Source organism: Rhamphochromis longiceps, linkage group LG1 (assembly GCF_057381845.1).
Source record: "Rhamphochromis longiceps isolate RC_006_pf linkage group LG1, R_longiceps_female_GT1.1, whole genome shotgun sequence".
Taxonomy (NCBI): Eukaryota; Metazoa; Chordata; class Actinopteri; order Cichliformes; family Cichlidae; genus Rhamphochromis; species Rhamphochromis longiceps.
The window spans coordinates 18,011,325-18,024,232 of NC_140557.1; the positions used below are offsets into that span (position 1 = coordinate 18,011,325).

Here is a 12,908-nt window from a genome sequence, read left to right on the forward strand (position 1 = left end):
AAAAAAAAAACTGGGATAACCTATTCCTGGTAAAAAAAAAAAAAAATTTCCCCATAGCAATATTGTTCAAAGATGTATTTGTAGTCATAAGTTAGAAGATGTTGTTTTAATTGAAGTCTCTGAAGGCTTGTTGGAAGCAAGCCTCTGTTGTTTGAAAAACGTACAAATCTTCTTGTTCTCCTTCGGTCCTCCTCATCTTCATGCGGTCCAAGTTGCGGAAATTGGGCATCGTATTTTTAGTTCTGTCTCTGTGTCTGCCAGTGTGTCATCAGGCTAGGTGGTGTTGTCCCTCAGGGGGACACATCGCCTCCCAACCTCTCTCACAAGGTGTGAGACACTTCAACACCTGCCTCACGCACACACCTTTGCAACACAACACAGAATCACACAGATGCCTCTCAGCAAAGATGATGCGTGTTATTCGGACGCACTTAACCATAAGGAATACAGTATAAAGGGTGCGCAAATGTCAACATGCTGAACGTACTTATCCACCTTTATGTTAGAAGTTACACATTCTACCAATCATGCTAAAAGACTTAAATCTGCTTTACTTCTCATTTCAATTTATAGACTCCCCCTTTCACATTAGTCTGTCCCTCTGTGTCTCTCCCTCTTCCTTCAGTCACCAGTCCTTGTTAGTGATTATTTGGCCTATTTGCCTATGAGCATGGCTTTCACACTCCCGCTGTTTCTCTCGATGTGTGCTGTCTTTTCCTGTGTCCTCCGAGTCTTGCTGGAGGCATGGGACCCCTCAGTGTGCCTCCTCTCTCTTTCTTCACTAAACTCCTGCCAGCCTTCCCTCCCTCTCTTTTTCATAGAATGGGTTGGAGAGCAACCCAGGGGCAAAATATCGTGGTAGACTATTTCAAAAATCATCTATCTTTTCCCTTTCTTTATTTTTTTCCTTACTTTCTTGCTCTTGCCCCCGCGCCTGCTGTTTTTGTGGCTGATATGGTTTGGTATGGATGCTTCCCAGCAGATAGTTAACTCCTCACCCCTATTGCCACCATCTCGGTCAGGTTTTTGTGTGGAGCAGGGGGCATAACACAACATGTTTTGTGTGTTTATTCGCGTGTGTGTATGCGTGTGTGTATGATGAGGAGAGAGGCAGTGAGAGAGAAAGGGGGAAAGTCTGCTGTCGGCGCAGCATGGTGAGCAGTCTGTGCAGAAGACTGCACAAGCCAAGTTTCCTAGACGGACACACAAATGCACCCACACACTTGCAGACAGAGACGAGGACTCTCATTTTCAGAGGAGAGAATGGAGGCGGGGGATCTTTTATATTTTCCTCCTCCAAATACGTAGCTGTTCTATTGTGAGCTGCCCTTGAAGACCCACAACACACACTCTGCACTCTCTACGGGTTGATGCTTTCCTACTGTCTGATACAGTGAGAACAGATGCTCCTTGATAGTCGTTGGCCTCTCGCTGTCACTGGTGCTGTCCAATCAGCTGTCACCCTAACTCCAAATTGAACTGTGACCATTCTCCTCCTCGGGTGAAGCATCAGCATTGGCTGGTATTTCCTTCTCATCTGTACCCTTGCCTATTCAGGCTCTTCTTTTGCTCTAACACCACCAACCCCCTCACACTGACACACACACACACACACACACACACACACACACACACACACACACACACACACACACACACACACACACACTCCCTTCCTCGCTATCTGGCAGTCTTGTTGCCTGGAGGGAGTTCATTCTGCCCTCCTTCTCTCCTCCTCTCCTCCACCTCTTTCCTTGTGTGTCGGCAGTGAGAGAGAGAGAGAGAGAGAGAGAGGGGAGGGTGAGAAAATGAGAGAGCGAGAGAGAGAGTGGCAGCAGTAGCGGAGGAAGCAGAGCTGTCTCTCTTCTGATCATCTTTCTTGGATAGAGGGATAAAAGGCAGTCCTAGGAATCAGTCGTTGCTCTTGTCTGCAGGATTTACCCAGCCTGAGTTTATTCTCCCTCCTTCCTCTTTTCACCTCTTCTTGATACTGGACCGCTAGCTTTTACATCTCTCTCTCCGGCTGTCCCGACTCGCCGGGTGTGTGTGCGTGTCTGTTTGTGTGTGCTCATGTAAGAAAGAGATTGAGAAAGCGCGTTTCCTGCTGCTGCTTAGAAACGAACAGCAAGTGTTGTGACCCTTTGCCCCTGGGATCTTGGGCAAGAGTGAGGGGGTTGAGAGCACGGGCGTGCTCTGGGGTTGACCCTTGCACCGCTCTGTCTGTGTGTATCTGTGTGGCTGTCTGAGTGTTTGTGTATGTGTGTGTGTCCTGGCTGGCTGGGCGGTCCCAGCCTCACGCTTGGTTAGCGAGGACCAGAAAGCAGGGATGACAGGCTGAGTCCCAGCCCAGCCTCACCACACACTGAGCCTCGTTTCTGGGTGGCTGCGAAGGCGCAGTCCCTTTCTGTCGAAGTCATCCAGGACAGGGCTGCTGCCTACACATTTGAAACAAGTTGCTGTGGCTTCATGACACTTAAACAGAAACCATGTTTGGACTAAAAGCACCACTTTACTACTTGCCAGGTAAGCTTATGTCATTCATGTGTGGTGTGAAAACGAACGCGTGTGTGTATTAAATCATTTTCTAAATGCACATTTGTGTGGGCATGTTGTGCATGTGTGTCATTCTCTCTGCGTGTAATTGTGTGTTGTAACAAAGTGCTCTAGAGGTTTGAGGTTAGCTCTAGAGTGCATCTGAGGAGACACTTGTCTTTGTGCTGTTGATCCTGAGGTTGGAACCTGAGATCCGAGGCTGGTAATGCTGTGTGACAGCAGCTCGCACTCTGTTCCTCTAACCTCTCAGCTCTTTATCGTGGAAGTCAGCAGGTAAACGGGACACTAACCCGGCTGCTTTGTTTTATTCAGCTACACAATGAGTAGAGAAGCAAATGCATAGTTTTGTACGTGTGGTCTATCTTTTTAGGGTTTTTATACGTGTGTATGCTCACATGCATACGTGCATGTTTGCAGTTTTTGTAGGAGCGTGCGTGCGGTGGGTGTGAGAAAAAAATACTAGGGCGGCGTGAGGTTACCGCCGGTCGGCGCTTAAGTGCGTCTCGTGGCTCACTGGGCACTGATTGTTGAGAGGACAGCCAAGAGAGGGCAGTGAGAGAAGAGAGGAGAATGACAAACTGAGGTAGAATGGTAGAGAAGAAAACTTGAGAGAGGCAATGTTTTCTTTTCTCTTTCTGTGCCTTTTGCATATGTATTCATGTGTTCATAAATATTTAAATGCTTTGCCTCCTGCTTGATTTCTTGACATACACACTGTAAACCCACACACCTCCGTACTCTTCCATCAACTCAGAGATGCTTTTTGCTCTTTATACAGCTTTTTCGTAATCTAAATCTAGCTATAATTCAGTTTTATACCGTAACCTAAATCTGCACAATGGTGCTTGTCTTCTGTTTAATGTGTGCTTTCATCTGTGTGTGGATGTTGTCTCCCTGCAGCTTAACTGAGTACACTTCACCAACACTTCTTAGAGATAAATAATTTATGTGCATTAGTCAGCAGGAGAGTGTGCAGTTAGTCCATGACCGACCGCTTAAGTCTTTCTTTTTTTCCATACACATTTTTGTATTAATTGTGTATCAGTTTAAGGACGTGACCCACAGCGCAGACATAAAATGTGCTGCACTTCAAATGAAGTGTTTAGTTGAGTGTATACTGCTTTCTTTTGTATGATTTTACATTTCATTATGTTATGTTTTTTTTATGTTTCAAGCACCATTTTATTTGCGTTGATATCGCAGAAACACAGAGGACTCCAAAGATTAACAGTTATAAATTAGTAGTAAGAAAAAACCTAAGAGCCAAAATACTTAAGTCGTACCTGTGATTACCTCTTTAAGGGTACAGATGCTTTTCTTTCTTGAATAGCGAAGAAGCACACCAAAACCTAAGTACTTTAATATAGGCTGATGTCATTTGTGAGCTTTAACAGCTTTTTATCTATTTTTTAGCCTCCTTCTGCATGTGCCTATCTCCACCGTGTCTTTCCAGCCACTTCTCTTTTCAGACGACTGGTTTTGAAATGGATATTTGCTGGTAAAGGCCACAGAGTGCCTGCTGTGTGAGAAATAAAGACAGAAAGAAACACAGAGAGGTGTTTGTGTCAGGGGTTAGAGAGGAGGACAAAAGACTCAATGCACTACTTTTCTACATGTGTCAAAGCCTCTGACCAGAGCGCTCTTTATTTTCCAAGTTTACGCTTGAATCAAACTGAGCAATATAAGAATTAACCAGAACAAGCGGAGAGAGACTGTTTGTGGGGAAATCTGCAGAATGTGATGAGACAAAATCAGGAGACATTTAAAAGAAGACAGGGATTGAGTTGCTGGCTGTAACCTCCTTTATCTCCTCACATTCCCTCTCTGATTCCTCAGGACTTCTTCTCTTTGACTCTCTGACTCCCATTAACCACCCAGTCATCTTCATTATTTTCCTCTTCATCCTCCTCGTCCTCCTCTTCCCTTATTTTTCCAGTGGTATCTGTGACCCTTTCTTCACTCTTCATTACCGCATGTGTGTCTTGGTGTGTGTCGTTGTGTGTGTGTGCACATGTGTGCTCCCTAAACCTCCCACACCAATGTAGCCTGCAGCGGGAGAGTCACGCAGATTAGAGACACAGGTCTTTGCTGTGACAGTGGCCAAAGCTAGTAAGGTGTGTGTGTGTGTGTGTGTGTGTGTGTGTGTGTGTGTGTGTGTGTGTGTGTGTGTGTGTGTGTGTGTGTGTGTGCACGCGCGCGCCTAGCTCTGTGGGTTGCTTCTTCTCTTCCCCCTTCTTTCATTCAGCCACTAAATGAGCCCCTGCCTGCCTTCCCGTCTTAACCGCCGTTGCCTTGGAGACCATGTCAGACACATGCTAGTTCTCCATGATTATTTGACAACAAAAAAGGTTGGGTTAAATAAAGAGGAATGGGTTGGGGGTGGTTATTGATGGGAAGAAGGCAGAGAAAGTGGAGAAAGAAATGTATTAAGAGAGAATAGCAGCGAGGGGTGTCGAGATAAAGGTGCAAAGGAGAAGCACTTGAACTTGGGGTGCATTTACATCACAGGCGAGGTGGAGCAGAGCCAGGGAGCAACCACTTCAAAATGGAGGAGGGTCATAGTCGCTGTTTGTCACTATACCCCCGTCCCACTTTTACACTCCTCAGGTATCTATGCTTCTAGCTACATGTCCATCTTGCCTTCTCACAGCTGTCACCCTCTAATGATCGTCCTCCATACCTGCTGTTTGTAAAACCCAGCATTTTAAACATTATATCTTTTTGGTGTGCGCATGTTAACTATATTGGTCACTGAACCAACGATCTTGTCTAATAAGCTTGACTGTCATGCACAAATCCACTGTATCTCTTTCCTCTGTTGCTGTCCCCCCCCAAGTGGTTTCTGTACTTCTACCCTGAGGGTTACATGCTGAGAAACGGGGGGGGGGAGGTGTAAGAGTTACAGAAAACAGGATGGGCAGCAGAGTCTGTGCCTGTGACAATAAAAACAACCTGTGAAGCTGAAACCACAAACCACAGAAGCAAGCAGGTGGGGTGAGGTTAAAGAGCAAGAAAGGCTGAAGTTTTGTTATGACAGGCCACAGACTGACAAGGTTTTTGTGTTGAGAGCTAATCCTGTCAGAGTTTACTTGAAACCTCCCGAGGTAGACAGATTCATTCAGACTTTGCACTTTGTTATCCAGCCTACTTGTCAGGAAAGGGTACAAAAAAAGACTGAAATGCACAGTTTACCAAAAGATAACTGATATTTATTTTAGAGGAGAACAAAATGCGCAGATAAACAAATCTGGTAATAAACCAGTTTAATTGTTGTGATCTACTTCTCTTCCCGTTCTCCCTGGCTCTCTTTGAAAATCAATTTCAGAAGAACATGGTAATCTGGACAAAATGCGTTTCTCTTCTCTTTCAGACGCATGCACACGGAGAGGGAATCAATATGTGTGGGAGCCATGCTGGGTGTTAAGCCCTAGATCAGAGTGTAGACTAATCACTGGTGATTACCAAGTGCTTGTTCAAAAAAAAAAAAAAAAAAAAACAGCAAAAAAAACTCGGCTAGAGTGCCGCCTGTAGATTTCGGGGTAAATGTGCATATTGAGAATTTGCTTGTGAATATGTGCGCAACATCACATACTGGTAAACTAAGCCACAGGAGAGCATTCATTGATAAAACCAGCAGAGCGGTCCATACTGTGTTAGAAGATTATCTGTGGAGTAGTGAAATCATTATATCCAATTAACCACAATACCTTTGCATGTTCCTTCTCTTTATAGCTGAGACCATCTCCTCTGATCAATTCCTACAAATCTCCCCACTGCATCTTTCTCCCTTTATGCTAGCGTCAACTCAAGTGTGACCCATCTCTCTGCATCTTTCTCCTCCTCCCACTGTGCTTTTATCCCACAGTTCGCTCTATCATTGTACCCATTTATCTATTTTACTCCCCCTTTGCTCCTCACTCCAACCATCGCTCCATTCCTCCCACTCCATGTGCTCTGACAGCTCTGTCATTAGATGGCAGTAGCAGCAGTAAAGCAGTCACGGTGATGGACTACTAGCTCCCTCGCCCTTTCTCTCTGCTCCTCTCTCTCCCTCACTCTGCCCTTGCTATAAAAGCTATGACCCATTCTCGATGTGGCATCTGTTCCACGCCAGTCCGCAGGTGGTACTGCCCCGGTCATGGCTGTAAAGGTCGGCGGTGCCGTGTCTCTCCGGCTGCCCTGTTAGCCTCCTCATAAACCCAGGAGTTGTTAAACCCTGACCCTTCACACCTGTGGCCTCTTCTCTTTGGATACAAGCCACCACCAGCTACCGGGTCCGTGGAGCTCCAGAAATGCACACACATTTTTGTATTTTACAGAGAACCTGTACTCACGTCATTCAATTCAATTCAATAATATTTATACAGCGCCAAATCACAACAACAATCGCCTCAAGGTGCTTTATATTGTAACACATACAAAGAAAAACCCAAAAATCACACGCGCCCTGTGAGCAAGCACTTTGGTGACAGTGGGAAGGAAAAACTCCCTTTTAACAGGAAAAAAGGCTCAGGGAGGGGCGGCCATCTGCTGCAACCAGTGGCACAACCTCAACCAGCCCCTTATTCAAACAGCTAAAAGATCATCCATCATCCCACCATCTCACACACCGCTCCGCTAAAATGTGCTAAAACGAATTAAAAGAGTCCAAGGGGGAACATCTCTTCTGTTTAATTTGTTTAAAAATTAAAGTGCAAACACGATAAGCCGGGGTATAATGCTGTGTGTTTTAAAATGTCCTAAAATAGTGATCTGTTGACTTCGTTAAATAGCCTGATGTGAAAATTATAAATTACACCCATTTAACTCTAAATGCTGAACTGTTTCTATGCCTTCCTCATACTGGAGCCTTTTTTTCTACTGTAGTATATCTGACAGGAAATTTAGTTCACCTGCATTGGCAGACATGAACATACACACAAAACCCTTACACACTTTTCTAACAGACATTTGGTTTACTAACAGGTGCAGGGGGGTAATGAGGGCTTCACTGGTATCACAGTTGCAACTATGATTTATGGACTACTGTCAGTTCGCTCTCCGGTAGTCTTGTCAGTTTGGCGCCAGGGAGATGCAATGCTGTTTGTGTAATGCTTTGTGTTGTGTGTGGATTTGTTTGTTCTGCTCCTCTGAGGCTGTGGATTGTACATATAGAAGCAGTAGTGGGATGGTAAACGCTTTTTCTCTACAGCACCGTGTGCATCCAGGGATATCGTTGACAGGTTTTCTACGTCCAGTCGGTCTCTGAGTCCCTACGAAACACTCGGCTACAGCAGCGGACACTCACCTCTGATCTTTCGAGTTAAGTCACTGTGAACTGAAATGACGCCCAAGCGGAATGCGAGGGCCATAAGTAGACCCACTCATATTTTGCGGTTGAACGCGCGTATGTGCGTACATGTGCATGGGCGTGTGGCTGTGCTGTCACGCTTTTCCTGAAACATTATTCCAGCAGCAGAAATAGCTGATCTCTAATTTCCTTCATCTTCCTTTGCCTCCACTAATCAAATTAGACTACAGAGAATTCTAATTAAACCCTCCCTGCATCTGATGATGCTGGGTTCACACAGACAGACACGCGTGCAGACGCCCATGGATGTACATCATTACACAGTGACACATGGGCACATAGATGGTATTTATTTTCACTTAGGAACACTCAGATGAATTTCAGTTTAACTTTAGGCAGCAGAGTGGAGAGCGCCTTGTAAACCTCCCACCATCTGACTGCTGAAATTACTAAAATGCATTGAGAATGGGTGTGGAATACTTGGAGTTAATGCTGCTCTCATTGAGGCTAGTTGTCTAATTGATTTGTTATGATCTAGTAATACAAGGACTACAAGGACAGAGGAAGCAATATCCGAACAAATCTAATTTGTGTTGTCTGTGAGAGAAAAGGAAAGCAGAGACCAAATTGTGACTGGATTTGAATGGGAACTACTCACCTTGTAAAGTTATGTGACTGCTTTTTTTGTGCTTGTGATGTTACAGTGTTGATAAGATCTTTCCACAGACAGGCATATAAACACCTGCCCCAGCACTCCAAACTGCCTTTGTAGTAGTTACCACTGCAGCAGGTGGCTCCTGTAATGACTTGTCACACACACTACTTTCAGTGTCTGTTACTCTCCTTCAAAACGCTCCAATTCTCAAACTCATCCTTCATTTTCATCCAGACTACATCGCTAAGTTCCAATAACCCTAACCCTGAATGGTTGCAACCCCAGCGTGTTGATAAAATCTGGAGAAATAAAGAAATAAAAACCACTTGGCAAAGTACTCAAACCTAGCTTTTAGGATTATTGAGCACAGTAATTGTATCCAGGTGTTCAAGCCATATTGTGCTTTTTTTAAAAACCAATTTAAGAAAACAAATAGGACAAAGATGGTTTGAGAAGACTGACTAATCAACTAATAAAAATTATTTTTATCCAACTCAACAAATTATATCTTCATGCGCAGGTTATAAAGTGTGTGTATTGACAGCTCCCCACCTAATGGCAGGTGGCTAAAAAATGTGTTTTCCATTAGCCACTTCACCCAGACCATGTTAGCTAGACCAGCGGTCCCCAACCCCCGGGCCTCGGACCGGTACCGGTCCGTGAGTCGTTTGGTACCAGGCCGCGAGAGTTGAGGCTCAGGTGTGAAATGTATGGTTTTCAGGGTTTTTATCGGTTTTCAGCGTTATTTTGTTATCGTTTTTATCGTTAACTTTGTTTTCCTGGGTCTTTTCACGTGTGTTATGAATAAATCTTCTTTTTTTCGGTACCGGTACTAGTTTTATTTTGTTGTATTTATCCGCGACACCTGGTCCGTGAAACTATTGTCGGGCATAAACCGGTCCGTGGCGCAAAAAAGGTTGGGGACCGCTGAGCTAGACAGACTGACTAAAGGAGGCAGGTGTGAAGAGAAAGATGGTGCTAGGAAGGTCGAAGAGTGTATGAGGGTTTTTTTTAAGGTTAGAGCCTTTTATTGATTTTAACCTGCAGCACATACTTGACTTTTTGTGCAAGCGGTTTACATGACTGTTGACAGATCAAGCATTATAACACGGTGCTGGACACAACTCTGACTCCAGAGGTTAGAGTTGATGATCTATTGCTTTAACCCCTGGAACATATACAGCAGATATCAAAATCAACATAAAATGTCAAACAAAGTTTTTTCTGAAAACACTTATTTTGGTGATGCAGATATTTTCATAGCTTAAATGTAATCTGTATTTCTAAACTTTACCATAAAATCAGAAGGGTGATGCACGAAGTTGCATAACCTTCCTCACATACAGATAGACAGACAGACTGACAGTGGGTAAGAGCTATCAGTTGCCAGATGACTATCTTCTGCAGTGCAGTAAAGGTTCAGTTACATCTTGCACACTTCCTCCCTGCCAGACCACCTGCTCGCTACACCAGTCTGAGCAGTCAGGTCCTCGCACTGAACGATTTGAATAAACACGAACGGCCTCTTTTCCACGGCTACGCAGTTACAAATATACTCACACCTGAGAGGTGACAAATGTCAATGATCTCATATGTTCCCTGCCCTTTTAACTGCACCATAAATGGATGGTCGGTGGAGGAACAAGCACAAAGCAGGAGATAGATGATGTTAGGGGGAGAAGCAGGGTAATCCTCCCTCACTTCCTGTGGTAATTAGGAGTGTGTGAGTCTAAGATTTATGAGGAAGAGGAGGGGAAAAGAGGGAACAGTGCTACCCAGAGAGAGGGTAATAAAGAAACTGCTATTTTTCTACTCTGAAGCTCCGTAGAGCAGTGTGTATTTGTGTGTATCATTGTATGTGTTTCTTGTGGTGGGTGAGGGCAGCCTTTTAAGCTGACAGCTTTCCAATCATTAGCCGATGGGATTTCAGAGCTTAACCATCAAAGCAACCCCTTCACTTATGGCAAGAAATGAAGAAAATGCAATTTGCCCATTCCAACCCCTCCTCCGTCTCTTTGTTGTGTCAGTTATTTGTCCTCCCTATATAGACATACAGCTACTTTCTCTAGATGCAGTTTGCAACATAGTCTTTTCTCACTTTCCTCTTAGATGAGTATCTGCTACCAGCTTTCTGTGCATATGCTGTTCAGTTGCCTCCCTCTTAGCCAGGTGTTAGGCGGGGTGTCGGTGCCCCTTTCATCTCTTGGGTCCAGGGTATGGGCCTGTGTCACCATATGTGAGTGTTGGAAGGGTTAAGAATGAACAGCCAGTGACCTCACCGAATCAGCAGGACGTGCTGTATGGTACATTAAATGTTGTAGTGAATGAATAACCTCCTACTTTTCATGCAGTGTTTTTTTTTTTCTTTTTAGATTGTGTTTGTGAGTGTGTGCTTCTTTGTGTGTCTGATTGGTGCCATGCTGCCAGCCTCTCGGCACACAGGAAATGGAATTGAATCATGGGAGATAGATTAAGAGAATGACGAGAGCTCATCACATCCCATTAAAGACGGGAGATAACTCAAGGCAAGGTCTCTCTCTTTCTCACTTTCATTTTTCTTCCTTTGTTTGTCCTCTCTTGTCTCTGTCCGTACCTACTCTCACTTTCTCAGTTCTTCGCTCTTTGTGGTTCTTATAAGGTGGTTTGGCATGGGGCAAGTGCTCGCTGACAGGGTCTAAAATGCCACATTAAAACTAATGTCACACACTGAATTGTGTGTGAGTGAGCATGCGACAGAGAGACTGGGAGAGACTAGATGATGGATGATAGATGATGGTTGTGACCTGAATAGATGGCTCGGGGCCGGTCAGATGACTTCCTCAGCAGGAGGAGTAATGAGGAGAGGGCACAGGATTACCGCTCCATCACTCTGTGTTTATAGAAGCCTTACAGGGTCCACAAAATGAATAGCACAGCAGCTATAGCTGGGTATAAATCTCACACACTGCACTGTTGTTTGTCCATGTGGCTGAACAATATGTGTTTGAGAAATGATGCCTTTTTTTTCTTTTTGATGACAACATAAAAGGGGCGGGGGGGATATAGCTCATCCTCTCACATCCAGTTCTTTGGGCACTCTGTGTGTTTATGCGTTGACTTGTGTTTATTTGGTTGCTTGGTGTCAGAGGGTATGGGGGTTGTTTCGCATCCTGAGGGAAAACTGAACAAGCTGAACGGTCAGACAAGGTTATGTGAGCAGTTCTAAGTGAGTGGAGACATATAAACATGCTCCGTTTCAAACACTCACACCATGCGTCAGTGCCTTGAGCCCAGTACAAACCAGAGTAACTTGCTAGGAGTAAAACTTGCCCTACAACGCTGGTTTCCCCGATAAATCCCAGAGTACAACCAGTCGAAGGATGATGCATCGATCTGACACGCGGTCGTCATACGCTCCTGCGCTGATTGATGTGGCCTGGCTTCTTGTTCTGTGAGTGTCTGCTCCGGTCTCTCGGCATTATGTCAAGGGAGGTCTCAAAAAAGAGCGCGACAACTAAGGGTTGCTCAGGAGGTGGGAGTAGAGCAGATGAAGGTCAGAGTAACGCAGAGTGTAAGGTGAGAAAAGGGCTGAAGGGGGAAGATGAAGCACAAGGAAAGATAAGACAAGTGAATGTGAGTAGGCTGCCAAAAGTGCTTCATGTCTATGTGCGAGACAAGAGGAGGTTAGGGGTGTGTGTGTGTGTGTGTGTGTGTGTGTGTGTGTGTGTGTGTGTGTGTGTGTGTGTGTGTGTGTTTGAAGAATGTCTAGGGGCAGATGCTGTAAGGGAGGGTGAGTGTTGGGGAGTGGGAACAGATTTGGGGAGGGCTGGCCAGCTGAATCCTGGTGGGGAGTGGCAAGAGTAAGCTGGCACTGCGGAGGCGGGCATATGGAGGGCAGGTTGGCACTTTGGCTGCCACCGGAGTGTGCACCTGCCGGCAGGGGGAGACTCTGCCAAAAGGACGGGAGGGAGAGCAAGAGAGAAAGGGAGGCAGGGTGTGTTTGTGGTATGTGACAGTAAAAGTCGAGTTTGGGGCTGCTGGAAATGGTATCTTAAAATTTTGGATAATAACGGGATTCCGAGTGTGCTCTCTCACAATGGAGACTCGTGTATGCAAGCACACAGGTGGATACATAGAAGGACAAATGTTTACTCACTCTACAACCCTTCAAACCTAAGGCATACACATATGCACACACACACACACACACACACACACACACACACACACAGAGTTGCTTAACTCAACCTCAATCTAAAATAAACAGTCGCTCTTCTCTTCACCCTGTTTGTCTAAATCTATCAGTCAGATGCACTAAGTGAGTCTCCCGGTAGAAGAACAAATAAACAGTGTTGATAATCAGGATAGCATTTAAACTCTTCACTACATGCGCTACAACACACCTCCTAATTGGACTCAACTGTTTTGCTG

At 45.0% G+C, this 12,908-nt stretch overlaps 1 protein-coding gene across 3 annotated transcripts in view; it reads left to right on the plus strand.

The window, feature by feature from the left end:
* The window catches only part of gse1b (Gse1 coiled-coil protein b), a 166,346-nt gene that overhangs the window by 100,080 nt on the left and 53,358 nt on the right, over positions 1–12,908 (plus strand). Inside the window, exon 1 of one of the 3 annotated variants that reach the window (XM_085400858.1) lies at positions 1,886–2,523. The exons of the other annotated variants lie outside the window; for them this stretch is intronic. Coding sequence (XP_085256984.1) covers positions 2,487–2,523 — 37 coding nt within the window. The 5' untranslated portion in view covers positions 1,886–2,486. Of the gene's footprint in view, positions 1–1,885; positions 2,524–12,908 lie in introns of those variants that run through there. 3 annotated transcript variants of the gene reach the window in all.